The 17,305-nt window shown below is 45.2% G+C and overlaps 1 protein-coding gene across 3 annotated transcripts in view; it reads right to left on the bottom strand.

Moving 5' to 3' along the window:
- The window catches only part of Specc1 (sperm antigen with calponin homology and coiled-coil domains 1), a 310,970-nt gene that overhangs the window by 30,310 nt on the left and 263,355 nt on the right, over positions 1 to 17,305 (bottom strand). For all 3 annotated transcript variants that reach the window (XM_045130800.1, XM_045130799.1, XM_045130802.1), the window contains one exon: positions 5,518 to 5,634. In XM_045130800.1, the coding sequence (XP_044986735.1) occupies positions 5,518 to 5,634 (117 nt within the window). The remainder of the gene's footprint in view (positions 1 to 5,517; positions 5,635 to 17,305) is intronic.

Below are 17,305 nucleotides of genomic sequence, written 5' to 3'. Positions count from 1 at the left end.
CATCTATGGTGTGCATTTCACTCAAACCAGAGTGTTCCCTTTGAGATCCAATCACAAATATATCCCTTCTGGGAAAGACCCCTGCTCTACTCTCTCCTGGAGGGAGACTACCACCATAGGAGGTTCCATACACACACTCGGCTTTATGCTATATCAATTGGTCTTTGTTGACACATCATTTTGAAAACTCTCCTTCGTAACTAATGGATTTAGCCTCCCTCACCCTTGTGACATGTTCGTCACACCCTCAATAGTCACCAAATGTCACTGCTGAAGCCACTGTTTCTCCACCTGGAGTGCAGCCAGGATGGTGTGTTTAGGAAACAGGAAGCCAGATGTTCTTCAGAGAGTGGAGGGCAGGTGGCACCTACCAAAGCAGGGTCCCAGGCTCTGGGATTCAAACCCAACTGGAGCAGACAGGGAGCCTGTGAAACTAAACAGATGCAAATGTGCAGCCTTCCAGGTACCTGGCTCTTAATCCTGCACAGCCTTGTGGGTCCTTCACCACTGGTGCTCCCTGCTGACTTCAGTAGAGATCCAGGCAAAGAAATTCAACCAGACGTGTATAGAATGGAGGTCTCTGTCCTCTAAGAGTGACAGAAATGCGGACACTGATGCCAGCCTGCCTGAGGCACCGTTCTGTATCTGTAGGAGGCCAGTGGGCAGTTGATGGGGCATCTAGTTGTGGAAATCCCAGGGATCCAAAATGAGACAAAGAAGTTTCCATCACGAGGAAGCAATGCTTGTGATTCCAAGTGTGAAAGCAAACACTTGCAAGCCCATTATTTTCCAACAGATCTGTACTGACTCAAGGACAAAGAAGGCAGGTTTGTTGGCTGAAGGAAACACCACTTAATTGGGAGGACACGGGTTCTGAAGAATGTGTGTAGTGCTTAGGCTTGCTCTTCCTACCATTGTAGAACGGTGATTGGTTTGAAATTTGTTATACCCACTGTTGAATTAATTAATTTTCTAACATCACACCAGAAAGGAAGGGACCCAAAAAATCAAGAGGGTAGAGGGGGAATGAATGCCGCAGTCATGGTCAGATGCTAGCTGGCTTTGTCTGTGAAGCTTTGTCAGATGAGCTGCTGTGCCCTTGGCCTCTGCAATGGCTGGCAGACTGCTACTGTGCCCTCAGGCTGCTCCCCACTACTTTCCTCTGCTGGGCCATCCTTCTTTACCCAAACCATAAACCGTGGAGTCCTCAAGATTTGTCCCTCAAGCCTCTTCTCTCTGCTTCCACTATGAGTGTCCCCAGAAGGTTCCTGTGCTGAAGGTGTGGCCTCAAGTGTGTTCAAGTGGTGGAATCTAAGACATGGTACCTAGCAGCAAGGTAATTAGGTAGGTAATTAATTGGGAGCCTCAATCTCAGAACAGACTAATGCACTTCTACTGGGATGCTGATTAGCTCCTGTGAGAGCAAACTGTTACAAAAAGAGCAAACCTGGCCTGTATTTTTCTGGTTTTCTGTCTCTCCCAGTGTCTCTTCTGCACAAGCTCCCATTGCTGTAATGCTAACCACCACAAGGCCTTCACCAGAAACCAAGCAGATGGGACTGCTCCAGTGTTAGACTTTTTTCCCCCTGAAATATTTTTATTTATGAGAGGTAGGGACACACACACACACACACACACACACACACACACACACACACACAGAGAGAGAGAGAGAGAGAGAGAGAGAGAGAGAGAGAGAGAGAGAGAATGAATGAGTGCACCAAGGCCCCCAGCCATTACAAACAAACTCCAGAGGAATGCCACCTTGTGCATCTAGCTTATGTGGGTCCTTGGGAATCAAACCTGGGTCCTTTGGCTTTTCAGGAAAGCACCTTAGCCACTAAACCATCTCTCACAGACCCAAATGTTGGACTTTTGACTTCCAAACTGTAAGAGCAGCCTGTGGAGACTGCCCAGTGGATTAAGTGTATTTGCCACTCAATGCTGAGTACCTGAGTTCGGTCCCCAGACTGCACAGAAAAGCCATAAGCCATGACAGGCTCCTGTAATCCCAGTACAATGACAGTGAGATGGAAGGCAGAGACAGAAGAATCCCCAGGAAGCTCAAGGACCAGCGAGCTTGGCCAGTGCAGCAAAGAATAAGAATGAAAGACCCTGCCTCCAAATGAGGTGGAAAACTGCAAGTTGATGGAAGTGTTTTGATCTCCACATGCTGCATGCACGCACACACACACACGCGCGTGCACACACACACACACATACACACTTACAAACATGAACAAATGCATACATGCAGCATACACATATTTACACATACACAACAGATGCCGTTAAGCTAAATAAATACCTTTTCTTTATTAAGTTACCAGCCTCAGGTATTTTGTTATGAATGAAAGCTGACTAAGACAGTTCCCTTAAGACCTATTGCCTGGTTGATCTCTAATCTAATAGCTTTAATTATTTTATTTACTTATTTATTTATGAGAAAGGGAGAAAAAGAGAGGGAGGTAGAGAGAATGGGAACATGAGGGCCTTAGCCACTGCAAACAAACTCCAGATGCATGCATCACCTTGTACATCTGGCTTTAGGTGGGTACTGGGGAATAGAAACTGGGTCCTTTGGCTTTGCTGGTAAGCACCTTAACCAGTAAACATCTCTCCAGCCCTCACAGCGTTAAATACTGTGTAAATCTCCCATCCAATATAGTACCCGTTTGTGACATGTGGCTGTTTAAACTGCAGTTGCTTAGCTATGCCAGCCACAGTTTGTGGGGTTGGTGGTACCCCCACTAGATAGTGAAGATGTGGAATGTTTCTATTACCTCAGGAAGTTCCACACACCACTCTGACCTTCACTAGTGATCCATGTTTGCATTTCTAGCTTGAGTTTCCCATCTGAACCTCAGACTTACTTGCTATCCACTTGCTTGCCTAAATCACCACTTGCATATTATTTATCTACTTGAGGGGGGAGGAAGACACACACACACACACACACACAGAGAGAGAGGGGGGGGAGAGAATGGGCATGCTAGGGCCTTCAGCCACTGCAAATGAACTCCAGATGCATGTGCCACCTTGTGCACCTGGCTTAATGTGGGTACTGGGGAATCAAACCAGGGTCCTTAGGCGTTGTAGGGAAAAGCCTTAACCACTGAGCCATCTCTCTAGCCCTAAAATATTTTGTGTATTTATTTATTTGAGCAGGGGGAGACACCGACAGAGTCAGAAGAAACCACCTGCATATATAGACAGCTCAGACTTAACACGATACAGAGAACGGCATTATTTCCTCCTTAAAGGTTAAATAAACCTACCCAGCTTGCTTTGATTTACAAAGCACTCCACATGAAAGTGCTTACCCTTTTTTTAGAATTTTGAAAATTGAACCCAGGGTCTGGTGCATGCTGGGTAAGTGGTCTGCTATCTAGCCAAAGCTCCAACCCTGTAATAAACCCTGCAGTGGTTAATTAGCATGTATCAACTTGGCTGTGCCTGGTATCTACATATTTGGCCAAACATTATTCTGAAAGTTTCTAGGAAGGTATTTAAAAGACAAGATTAACAATTTCTCTAGTGGATTTAGGGTAAAGCAGATCACTCCCTAGAAGGTGGGTTAATCAGCTAAAGGCCTTATTAGAAGAGATTGACCTCCGCTAAGGAGAGGGGATTCTGCTAGTGGGTGGCCCTCAGACTTGAACCACTTAGCCTGGGCTACAGAGACAACTGGCCCCCAAAACAAAAAAGTCAAAGTTGGTGCAAAACTTTAATCCCAGCACTCAAGAGGCAGAGGTAGGAGGAATGCCATGAGTTCGAGGCTACCCTGAGCCTACATGGTGAATTCCAGGTCAGCCTGGACTAGAGTGAAACCCTACCACAAAAAACAGGAAAAACAAAAACAAAAACAAAACAAAAAAACAAGCCAGAGAACTTTCTCAACATAAATCATGCCTCTCCATTGTTCAGAAAACTTCAGTGTGCATGGGGCCAAACACAAACTTCTCTGGCACCATTCTGGGAAGGGAGCTCCATATGTCTGGCCCCAGTATCTGCTCCTAACACCATCTCAGATTCATCTTTCCTCCCCACTGAATTCCATCAGTGCTTTCTTCCACACCCTTCATGGAACAGCATGTGGGCTTTTCCTCGCTCCTGCTTTGCACAGCTGCCTCCCCAACACTCTCGCTCTTTAGACAGCCCCTCCTCAGAAGGACTGCCTCAAGTCTTCTGGACCTCCATGAGCTTCCTGCAAGCTGGGCATAGTTCAGTGGTTAAGCACATACTTAGCATGTGCGAGGCCCTAAGCTCCATGCCCACAGCTCACTTTTCCAGCACTGCTTCTGCCTTGTTTCCTATACAACTTGTGTTTATAGTTTTTCTTCTTCTTTGGCATGTAGTTATTTATTTATTTATTTAGAGAGTGACAGAGAGAGAAAGAGAGAGAGAATGGGTGCATCAGGGCCTCCAGCCACAGCAAATGAACTCCAGATGCATGCGCCACCTGTACATCTGGCTTACATGGGTACTGGGGAATCAAACCTTGAATTGGGATCCTTAGCCTTTACAGGCAAGCACTTAACTACTAAGCCATCTCCAGCTCCTCCTCTTCCTCTTCTTCTTCTTTTTTTTCCTCTTGTTTTTGGATTTTTGTTTTTCGAGGTAGGGTCTTGCTATAGTCCAGGCTGACCTAGAATTCACTATGGAGTCTCAGAGTGGCCTCAAACTCTCAGCGATCCTCTTACCTCTGCCTCCTGAGTGCTGGGATTAAAGGCATGCACCACCACGCCTGGCTAGTTTTGCTTCTTTTTTTCAAAATTTAATTTATTAGTTTTCTTTTCAGTAAATACAGGCAGTTTGGTACCATTGTTTAGGCTCATCTGTGATCTACCCCCTCCCATTGGACCCTCCTTGTTGATGTAAATGGGTCGTGCATTGTGGAGTTAGCCCCCAGTTATTGGTATGATAAATGTCTCTGCAAATCATGACCCAACATGTGACTCTGACATTCTTTCCGCCCCCTCTTCCACAAAATTTTCCTGAGCCATGTTGGATTCATTTTTGGTCTGCTTCAGTGCTGAGGTGTTGGGGGCCTCTGAGGCTCTGGCTCTCTGATTTGGTAGGAGTTGATTTTTTCTCTGCGTTGGTCTCCTTCCCCTTTGTGCTGGTATCCGGTTCACAGGAAAACATCACCCTTGCTTGTTTCGCCAGTTGTCCTTCGTTTCAGTTGGGCCCCTTTTGAGGTATGTTGGGGCAGCTCTCTTCTTAGGATCTGCATCTATCCTTTTTTCCCCCTGGTATCTGGAGTGCAGCTAGGCGGTCGCCATCTTGGCCGGAAGTCTCCTAGTTTTGCTTCTTATATATTTACTCATGAATGTACCATCTGCCTTCCTCATAAGGGCACAAAGACCATGTTCGGATTGTTAAGGCCGTCTCTATCACTGTGTACCATGCTTGGCAAGGAGCACTTGTGGAGTGAATGAGCCCACAGTGATGTATCACCACAGTAGCTCACTGGCATTTCTAAAGGAAAACCACATGGCATGGACAATGACTTACTTTCTCTTGACTGTTCAGCTCCTGGTACGGGATATGGGCAGGTAGGTAGGTGTGAAGCAGAGCACAGAAGGCCAGGCCATCGCTCCAGCTACTACTAAAGTTGGTGATGTCAATGTTCTGCAGGAAAAGAAAAAAAAAAAAAAAACAGTATTAATCCCTTCACTGTGCAGTGCCACTGACTGGAGGCAGGGGAGACGACATCCAGACCGTATCTGTCTTTGGAGTTTGGGTAAGGCAATTTAAGAACAAACTACCGAAATCTGTTGAGAGTATGTTTAATATCGGTACCAAATCCGTTCACGATGGGGTTGAAACTTCAGCTGAGGTGGTGAGATTTCAATTGCAAAGCAGTAGTGAATTCCTGTCTGCTCCTTGGGAGGCATTAAAGGCTGTCAGCTACCTACTTCAGATTAACTTCCCAGACCAGCATTGTATGCCCCAGCATTTCAGACTTACTGCCTGTGACAGTTTGTACTGGTTTTCAACTTGACAGGACCTAGACTCACCTAGGAAACTAGCCTGGCCATGCCAGTGAGGGATCACCTTGATTATGTTAATTAAGGTGCAAATGAGAGGCTACAGGAGCTAAGCAGTTTCCTTGGCTAGGTAGACAGACAAGGAAAAGGGTCTGTAGTAGGTGGCTATATTCTGAAGGGTTCCAAAACAGTGAATATGGTGGAGAAGGCAGCTCACTTCCTAGCTGTTCTTTTCTGAGTGGGAGAATTTTCCCACCTGGTAGGCTTTCTGGGACCTATGCAGTGCTGGATGCATCGTGGACCAACCAGGGCCTTCATACTCATTCAAGATGACCAATCACAGACTCTGGGCAGGAGGGCTTCCACTGGGACAGTGGATTCTGGTTTTGGGCTCTGCTCCTTTACTGGGGGAGTCTGTCTCTTTCTACCTCTTTCTTTAGCTTCTGAATAAACTTTGCACTGTTTTTACCTTTAAACTTTTCTTGCCTATTAGTTTTTTTTTTTTAATTTTTTAAATTTATTTGCAGATAGAAGAGAGACAGAAAGAGAGAGAGTGGGCATGCCAGGGCCTCCAGCCACTGCAAATGAACTCCAGACACATGTGCCCCTTGTGCATCTGGCTTATGTGGGTCCTGGGGAATCGAACCTGGGTCCTTTGGCTTCGCAGGCAAATGCCTTAACCAATAGGCCATCTCTCCAACCCTACCTATTAATATTTTAATTGACAGAGAAAACAAACATGAACACCTAGACAGTAACAGGAAGACCCACCTTAACTGTGGACAGCACCGTTCTATGGCTGAGGTATAAGGAGAGAGCTGGCTGGGCAGGAGCATTCAAGGCTCTTTATTGCCTGGCTAGAGATGCAATGTGACCAGCTGCCTCAAGCTCCTGTTACCGTGCCTTCCCCACCATGATGGATTATAACACTGAACTGTAAACTAAAATGACCCTTCCTCCCTAAGTTCCTTTTGTTAGTTAGTTGTTACAGCAAAGAGAAAGAAAAGTAAGATACTGGCCAAGGAAGAATAGTCACAGTTACCACCATCACTATCACAATTATCACCAGGCATGACAGTTGACAAGCAGCCACGAGAAAACAAGAGTAAAAAGCTGGGAGCTGCTGGCCTGGCAGTGTCTGCTTCTGTACTCTCTCCTTCAGCTGCGAGGGGGAAGGGAAAACCCTCAAACTCATCATTCTTACCCCCCAAACTGACTGGGATCAAGAGGTGAAAGCGAGTCTCCTCCTTCAGGACAGGTGGGCCTTTGTGTCTGCTTGGCACACAGAAAGCTGAACTTGAGCTTTAAAGAGACTCAGACAGGCCCTATGCCAGCAGCTACAGGGCACCGCTATGCTCCCAGGATTTCCCTCCCTGGCTTCACAGAGCTCGCCCCAAGCCTGCAAGGCTGGAAGGCCAGCGGACACTTCAAGCTTAGGATGTCCTGAGAGGTGGTGGCTCAAGCATACTGCAATGGTGTGAGGAGCCAGCCGAGACCTGCTGAGGTGGGCCTGGCTGAGGCTGGCTGGAGTTTAAGTCTGTGTTCTCAGTAGCTTGGGGACAATGAAAAGACTTGGACAAGGGCAGGGCTTCTTAAAATCATACAAAAGTCATGGGACTTCAGAAAGGCTCTCTGGCTCATCCTCAGAACACTCCAATCTTGACAAAAACCAGGCCAAGGAAGCCAGCAGAGACCAAGAAGGTGACAGTCTCTTCTGTCTCCTTCTGATGGAGTGGTCACTGGCAGCCCCCTTCCTCTGCCCCCAAATCAAAAGAGAAACATAAAACCATTCAGTCAGTCCTGTGACTGTCCTGGTGAGGGAGTCTGGAGTGTTTCCATCCAAGGCTGTTTGAAATTAAAAGGGAAAAATGAAGTTAAAATGGGGGAGGATGACTTTATGGAATTTTTCTCAAGGTGCTGGGAGAATATAACACAGGTGAAAATAAGTAGCAAGATACAGTACAATGTTCCCTGTGATGTTTCCTTAGGCTTTGGGAACAAATCGCCTATGATCTCAGTTGAGCTTTTTTTTTTTTTTTTTTTTAAATTTGTTTTATTACTTTTTTAAAGCAAGCCCAATAGACTGGCATTTTTTGACAGTTACTTACTTATTTATTTGAAAGAGTCAGAGACAGAGACAGACAGATAGAGAGAATGGGCAAGGCAGGGCCTCCAGCCACTGCAAATGAACTCCAGACGCACGTGCCCCCTTGTGCATCTGCTTTATGTGGGTCCTGGGGAACCAAACGTGGGTCCTTTGGCTTTGTAGGCAAATGCCTTAACTGCTAAGCCTTCCCTCCAGCCCCAGGCCGGCCCTTTTTTTAAAAAATATTATTTTTGTTTACTTTTATTTATTTATTTGAGAGACAGACAGTGAGAGAAAGAGAGGAAAGAGAGAGAGAGAATGGGCACACCAGGGTCTCCAGCCACTGCAAATGAACACCAGATGCATGCGTCCCCTTGTGCATCTGGCTAACGTGGGTCCTGGAGAATTGAGCCTCGAACCAGGGTCCTTAGGCTTCACAGGCAAGTAAGTGCTTAACTGCTAAGCCATTGCTCCAGCCCACAGACCGGCACTTTTTTAATGTAAAAGAGGGGGGGGGGGGAGGGAGGGAGAGAATTGGCACACTAGGGCCTCTAGTCACTGTCATCAAACACCAGACATGTATGCCACCTTGTGTGCATGTGTGACCTTGTACACTCGCGTCACCTTGTGTGTCTGAACGTGGGTCCTTAGGCTTCACAGGCAAGCAACTTAACCACTAAGCCAGCTCTCCAGCCCTCAGCTGAGCTTTTTATCTAGAACCATCTGAATTAGTGGACCTTCTAACAACATGGCTGGTCAAAGGCTTCATTTGATCGGTAAAGAAATCGAGGGGCTGGAGAGATGGCTCAGTGGTTAAAGGCACTGAGTTGCAAAGCCTGATGGCCCAGATACCCATGTAAAGAAAGATGTACAAAGTGGCACATGTGTCTGGAGTTCGTTTGCAATGGCACTAAGGCCTGGTGCACCCATTCTCATTCTCTTTACTTGCAAAGAAATCTAAAAAATTTAAAAAAAAGAAAAGGGGGGCTGGAGAGATGGCTTAGGGGGTATAGGCACTTGCTTGTGAAGCCTAAGAACCCAGGTTCAATTCCCTAGTACTCACATAAGCCAGATGTACATGATGGTATGTGTATCCTTTGTAGTGGCTAGAGGTCTTGGTGTACCCATTCTCTCTCTGTGTCTCTTTCTTTCTCTCTGAAAGAAAGAAACAAGGAGGGAAGGAGAAGAAAAGAAAGGAAAAGAAATAGAAGAAACCAAGGCCTGAAGAGATGGTGTGACATGCCCTACCTTTGGTTTACCTGAACAGTAGAGATACCAGAAACCTAAGCTGCTTTTGTTGGGTGCTTTACCCAGCAAGGAGAAGGTAACTACAACACATGGAACATAAAAGCCTGAGACTGGGGGCTTGGGGACAACTCAGCCAGTGAAGTGCTTGTCTTGTAAGCATGAAGACCAGAGTTCAAACCTCAGACCATATATGAAAAAGCTGGGCATAGTGGCACATGCTTTGGATCCTGGTGCTAGGGAAGTGGTGGCAGGTTCTGGTTCTCTCTGGCCAGCCTGTTTAGGCTAATTGGTGAGTTTCAGGCCAATGAGAAACCCTGTCTCAAACAATGGTAGATGGGTGAGTCAGGTATGGTGGCACACAACTTTAATCCCAATACTTGGAAGACAGAGGTAAGAGGGTTAACTGTGAGTTCGAGGCCACCTTGAGCCTACATAGTGAATTCCAGGTCAGCCTGAGCTAGAATGAGACCCTACCTTGAAAACTAAAAACAAAAACAAAAAAATGGTAGATAGCACTCCCAAGGATGACATGAATGACACTCAAATTTTTCCTCTGGCCTCCCTACATATGCATGTACACCTGCACACACGTGTTCCTGCACATATACAAATATGCACACATATACATCCTAAAAATTAGTCTGAGAATGTCCTTGCTACAAGAGGCCTGTTTTGGTTTCCAGGTGTAACAGTCAGGGCCTGATCATTTGGATATGTGGCATTCAAATTTCTTTGGATTTAGCAGGTACCCAATGAGGGCTGGATGCCAATTTTGAGGCAGGAAACACTTTGATTTCCTAATTTCTGAAGAGGGTTATGTGTTAAGAAAAAAGAAAAAAAGGCAATGAAGATACAACCTATTTATTCAAAGACCCAGCCCGTTGTGCGAAGGACTCAAGAAATAGGCACAGGCCAGCCTTGGGGAAGGCAGAACCTCACTAACTGCTCTGTCCAAATTGAACTCCTTTTTTCTTTCTTTGACATGCAGTGCTCCTTTGAGCTAGTTGAGCCCTTCAATTTACACTTTTGGTCTTTAAAACTTGTTAAATTCTTTTCTTCCTACCACATGAGAACATCTTGCATACATACTGTGTCACTTGTGACATTGTGCAAGTCAGGGGCCACTGATCTGGAGAACTCAATGTAGCCATGGAAGACCAGAGCGAAGCAAAGGGTCACTCCCGCTAGATGCTATCATCAGACCAGAATTCTCAGGAGGCAGCTAGATAGCGGCATAGTGAGGAGCTCGCCCCTGCTTTCCCAGAAGTGACTTGTTGGTCTATGAGTTTCATTGTTTACACTGTTCTGTTCCCTTGTCTCCATCTTCCATCACCACCATTCTGCTAGTGGAGCTCTCACTATTTTGTAGAATTGAGGCTGCTCTGGAACAAAAGCTAATTCAGTCTATAATTACATTTGCTTTAATGGTGTCTTTTGAAAGTCAACAATGAGAAACATCGTTTTTTTCCTCTGTTGACACAACCTTCAGAAGCATTCCGAGGCGCCAAATGGACCCAAAGGCATGGCAAAGCCAAAAATCATGTAAGGGCTGGGGAGATAGCTTAGCGCTTAAGGTGCTTCCCTGCAAAGGACCTCAGTTCAATTCCCCCAGTACCCATGTAAGCCAGGTGCACAAGGTGGAGCATGCATCTGGAGGTGTGTGCAGTAGCTGGAAGCCCTGGCACATCTATTTTGTCTCTCTCACTCTGCCTCTTTTCTTCTCTCAAATAAATAAAAATAAAATATTGGGAAAAGCCATCTGAATACTATGTTAATAGAATCCCAATTAAGAGTAGTTCTTAGGCCGGGTGTGGTGGTGCATGCCTTTAATCCCAGCACTCGGGAGGCAGAGGTAGGAGGATCATCATGAGTTCGGGGCCACCCTGAGACTACATAGTGAATTCCAGGTTAGCCTGAGCTGGAGTGAGACCCTACCTCAAAAAAAAAAAAAAAAAAAAAGAGAGAGAGAGAAAGAGTAGTTCTTGATCAAGGTCTACAAATGAGGAATAGGTGGAGACTAAAATCTCATGAGATCAAAACATTTTTCTCATGATAAAAAAAAAAAATCAAACCTCTTACCTCAGGAAAGCTCTGGTTCCAAAACAATCTATAACCTCAGGAAAACTCTGGTTCCTAAATGACCCATCACCTCAGGAAAGCTCCAGTTTCTAAATGACCCATCACCTCAGGAAAGCTCCAGTTTCTAAATGACCCATCACCTCAGGAAAGCTCCAGTTTCTAAATGACCCATCACCTCAGGAAAGCTCCAGTTTCAAAATGACCCTTCACCTAAGGAAAGCTCTGGTTCCTAAATAACCCATCACCTTAGGAAAGCTCTGGTTCCTAAATGACTCATCACCTCAGGAAAGCTCTGGTTACTAAATGACCCATCACCACAGGAAAGCTCTGGTTCCTAAATGACCCATTACCTCAGGAAAGCTCCGGTTCCTAAATGACCCTTCACCTTAGGAAAGCTCTGGTTCCTAAATGACTCTTCACCTCAGGAAAGCTCTGGTTCCTAAATGACCCTTCACTTCAGGAAAGCTCTGGTTCCTAAATGACCCATCGCCTCAGGAAAACTCTGGTTCCTAAATGATCTATCACCTAAGGAAAGCTCTGGTTCCTAAATGACCCATCACCTCAGGAAAACTCCGGTTCCTAAATGATCTATCACCTCAGGAAAGCTCTGGTTCCTAAATGACCCTTCACCTTAGGAAAACTCTGGTTCCTAAATGACCCTTCACCTCAGGAAAGCTCTGGTTCCTAAATGATCTATCACCTAAGGAAAGCTCTGGTTCCTAAATAACCCATCACCTCAGGAAAGCTCCAGTTCCAAAATGATCTATCACCTCAGGAAAGCTCCGGTTCCAAAATGATCTATCACCTCAGGAAAGCTTGGGTTCTAAAATGATGTATTACCTCAGGAAAGATCCGGTTCCTAAATGATCGATCACCTCAGGAATGCTTTGGTTCCTAAAATGACCTATCTTCTTCCCTCCCTTCTCCCTCTCTTCTTCCTGTCCCTTTCTCCCCTGTATTGGGATCAAACTCAGTGTGTGTGTGTGATTTTCCATGGAAGAGCACTTGCCTAACATGTGTGAGACCCTGGGTTCCATTTCCAGTGCCCAAAAGACACATTTGAATGAGATACATGTCAGTAGCAAGTGAAACCACATAGAAATTACGCTAGAAGATGGAGAAAGTGTTCTACTTTTTAAGTATTTTTATTTGTAAGCAAAGATAGAAGAGAGACAGACAGAGAGAATGGGCATGCCAGGACCTCCAGCCACACTGCAAATGAACTCTAGATGCAGGTGTCACTGTGTATCTGGCTTTATGTGGGCACTAGGGAATCAAATTCAGGTCGTTAGGCTTTGCAGACAAGCGGCTTAACTGCTAAGCCATCTCTCCAGCCACTGTTCTACCTTTTATTTCTATTTATTTATTTGCAAGCAGAGAGAGACAGAGACAGAGAGGAGAAAGACAGAGAATGGATACTCCAGGGCCTCTAGCCACTGCAAATGAACTCCAGACACATGTGTTCCCTGTGTATTTGGCTTACATGGGTATTGGGGAATCAAACCTGGGTCCTTTGGCTTTGCAGGCTAGTGCCTTAACCACTAGGCAATCTCTCCAGCTCCTGTTCTACCTTTTATTTATTTATTTATTTTCAAGGTAGGGTCCTTTTCTAGCCCAGGCTGACCTGGAATTCACTCTGTATTCTCTGGGCTGCCTTGAACTCAAGGCAATCTTCCTCCCTCTGCCTCCCAAGTGCTGGGATTAAAGGCGTGCGCCACCACGACTGGCTTCTATTCTATCTTTTAAAATAAGGACTCGTTTTAGAAATATATCTGGGTGTCAGAAAATGTTTCCCTTAACCTGGGCATTTTTCTGCCTCAGAAAACAAAAGAAAATAAAAAGAGAGAAAAAAAAAAAAAAAAGAAAATGTTTCCCTTACATGTAAACTATTCTCCTTGTTTAAGACTTTTATTGTTCTGACACTGGTAGACATGAAAGAAAAGCAACTATGACTTGCAATATTTTTATACCTAGTCCAAGAATATTAAATTGCCAATAAAAGCCTTACCTTTTTATTTAAATCACTGAGTGGAATAATCCCAATTCTTGTTCCCTAAACACCAACACCAGTTGAAATGGTCTTTAATGCCACTTGAGCACCAAGAGTGGGAACAATTCCAGATTCAACACAGCTGGCTGAACAACTAAAGACATTTATGACACCTCACCTAGGAGGCTGACCATCACCTTGCAGAGCACTATATACTCCTCAGCGGTTGCTATGTTGTGGTTACCACCGATCGCTGAGACGCAGTTCTGTGAGATAGGCACTGGCTGATGTGGTGTGGCACAATTTGGTCACATGTTAGATTGATGTCAGATGAATCACAGGCCATACATACACTGATGCACACTCTGTCAGACCTTCCCCTTTTACTTCATTTTGGAAAAGCCACAGGGCCATGGAGGTCAAGGACAGGGGCGGGGGGGGGGGGAGGGCCTTGCTAGTATGAGAGAGAAGGAGTAAATGAGGTATCTGATTATAATTCCCTCCTGTTACATTTTATTATTTATTATTATTTATTTATTTATTTTTGGTTTTTCGAGGCAGGGTTTCACTCTAGTCCAGGCTGACCTGGAATTCACTATGTAGTCTCAGAGTGGCCTTGAACTCACTGTAAATGTCCTACCTCTGCCTTCTTAGTGCTGGGCTTAAAGGCGTGTACCACCATTCCTGGCTTCCTGTTACATTTTCTTATTTCCCTTTCCCATCCCCATCCACTGAATCCTTTCTTTCCAACTCGCCCACCTTTTACTGTCTTTTCCCCCTCCTCCACCATCCATGATAGAATGCTGATGGGCCCAATATTGCGTGTATGTCTTGTACAGGTAATGATAAATGCTGTGAGGCCACATCATGTCTGGGAAGGCAGTGCTCCAAAGCACCCCTCCCCATCTCTGGCTCTTACATGCTTTCAGTTCCCTCTTTTTTGGTGTTCCCTGAGCCTAAGAGTAGCCCCGATTGTTTTGACAGAAGGAAGTCTCATATAAAAGGCAACAATCCAAGCATCTCCAAAATAGGCTATATTTTTTTTAGGAGCTCTGAGAACATGTTGTAAGATATACCCCAACCAATGAAACTTATTTGAGAAAAATGAACACTCTGAACATACATGAGAGGCTAAAACCCTAATTTTAGTGACTATCCAAGACTGCTTCCTGTAGTGGCCGAGTGTGGCCACAGTTCCAGAAGGACAAACAGAGGCAGGGCACTTAACACAACGGGACCGAAGCGAAGCAAAGTCCCCTAACCCAGATCATTTGCTTCTAGAAGATTCACCTTACTTGCCTAGAAACACCAACATCTGGTAGAAACATTAACCACAGGGGAGAGAAGCCGCTGAGCATTCACTACGTGTCCCGCGCTCCACTGCACTTGTGTACGCAGCTGCTTCCGGCGGCATGACCTTGTTCCCACAACTCCAGCTTCTTGGGAGAGCTTTACGCTCCTTCAGTAGGTGTCTATATGTATGGACGGACTATATGGGCACTAAGTGTCAAAGCAGAAAAACAGAAACAAAAGAAAAGAGCAAAGCTGGCAATGGGGATGGGAGCAGCAGACAGATTAGAACCTGCGTTGTGTTCATTCCTGCAGGACCCAGCTGCCTGAGGCTTATGAGGACCTAAATGTCCACACTTTATTGCCATGGAATCAGAGCTTAGGGAGGATCACACTTACTTAGAGATTAGTGAAAAAGAACATAGTGCGTGTACAAACCACTGGGATTTTGAGGAATGAAAACAAATGCAGCTTCTCTGTACTTATACCACATGCAGATGCATACACGCTGCCAATCCTGACTTTTCAGCCGCAGGCTCAGGCTATGTGGTGAAGCTAGAGAAGAACTGACCTACACACAGGCAGCACAGCCGCTGGCCATAGACCTCTGCATACGAGCTTCAGGGCTTCCTCTGCACCACTAACTTCTTCCTTTCTTCTGGCCTACCCCACGATGCTGTTGAGCTGCCCTCTCAGTCTGCAGTCTCTTTACCTAGTGTTTGGCTCACATACCAGTTCTCTGTGCAGCAACGTGGAAGCCCTGGCCAGGCAGAGAACTTGGGGACCAGGCCGTCGCTTTTCTTCTTGTTTACAGGCATACTCTCAGTGCATAAACTTAAAAACCAAGATAAACGGTAAGACCCTATTGCTGAAGACTCCACATGCTTGGGCTGCAAGTTCACTGCGAAATCAAACTGGAGCTGAGCTGAAAACCTCCCTCCTCCCTGTAGACCAGCTGACAGAAAGCTGGAAAAAGCTACTGCATGCTGCTCCATGGGAGACAGAAGTTATCAGTGGAAATAAACAACTGTGGACACTGCAAGCCTTAAGTTTGGCCACCCAGGCCAAATGAACCAACAGATGCTATAGTTGCCATGTCTATTATGGGGAAAACCAACTGTTCTCTGATTGAACTGGAGGGCTGCTCCATGGGAGGGAACACATGCCTGGTACTGGAAACCTAATCAAAACTCTAGCGTGGGGGAGGTCATGTACCCTAGGGGTTTAACATCTGTTCTTGTCTGGCTAAATGCAAATATTATGCCCACCAAACCGCTGGTAAGCACTTTTTGTAATGTTCAACCCACATATTAATGCTACTTCCACTTTCCATTAGAGAAGCGTCACTTTTCAGATGGTGGTGACCACTGGGATAACCCAAAAGGCAACATAATGCTGAGAAGTGTCAGGAGTATTCAGCACTGAAACATCTCTATCATCCCTTCCAAGGCTCAGGGTCCACTGCAGAAGAGGTGGCAAAACAATGTAAGAGCCAAAGGAAGGGATTGCTTACAATGCAATCATTGAGACAGAATTTGGCCTTAATATCCATAATTTTGCAGTGTCTACTACCTTCATAAGACCCTCATAATAGGATGAAAAGATGATGACATCAGAGGGAAGGGATATGATGGAGAGTGGATTTGTGAAGGGAAAGTGGGGGAGGGTAGGGAATGATCTTTTTTGCCTATAATTATGGAAGTTGTCAATAAAATAAGTTTTTAAAAAGTTCTAGTAGTTTTATAGTTTGGTGTCAAAGCCTCTAACTTTTTCTTTTCACAAAATTATAGGAAGAAATAAAGATTTAGCTACAAGCTGGACATGGTGGCGCAAGCCTTTAATCCCAGCACTCAGGAGGCAGAGGTAGGAGGATCGCAATGAGCTCGAGGCCACACTGAGATTACATAGTGAATTCCAGGTCAACATGAGTCAGAGGGAGACTGTATATCAAAAAACCAAAAAAAAAAAAAAAGAAAGAAAGAAAGAAAGATTTAGCTACAGAAAAGGGAAAGAAGAATGCAACTAAGAATATGGCAGCTGGCTAAGACCTCTTGTCTTTCCTTACGTGCTAGACTGAAGCCTGCCTTAGCAACTTGCTTCTATTTGGAGGAAGCAACTTCCAGGACTCCAAGTAGAAATCCTAAGTAAGAAATTTTGAAGTTTCTACCTATCACCTTTGGAACACTCTCTCTCTGGGGTCACTGAGACATATATAAATCTTTGTAGGGAACTTGGCCAGCTCCAACTCTTCCAACCTCTGACTATTTGAGGCTCTAGATATGATCAGAGAGGTCAAGTTTAAATTGCAGATCTCTGTGAAAAAGTACCAACAGTGCTATTCTAATCAAGTTTTGGGGTGCTTTGTTCTCTAGTGGTAAATGACTACAACACTTTCACTATACCTCTTATGACTCATATCTCTGTGACCATGGAAACTAATCTTTTGTCCTTCAAGTAAGTAACTCTACATTTCCTTGGAATTCTTTTCCACTTCCAATCCTATTCACAGCATTGCTTTGCTTATTTCTCTACCTAACATTGCATATGGCAAGTCAAGTCTGATAGACCCTCCACTCATCCTTTATTTCAAAACATGTGAAGTGCCTGTTGTGGTGGCTC

This window comes from Jaculus jaculus, chromosome 12, assembly GCF_020740685.1.
Source record: "Jaculus jaculus isolate mJacJac1 chromosome 12, mJacJac1.mat.Y.cur, whole genome shotgun sequence".
NCBI lineage: Eukaryota > Metazoa > Chordata > Mammalia > Rodentia > Dipodidae > Jaculus > Jaculus jaculus.
This window is presented reverse-complemented; position numbering and strand designations above follow the sequence as displayed.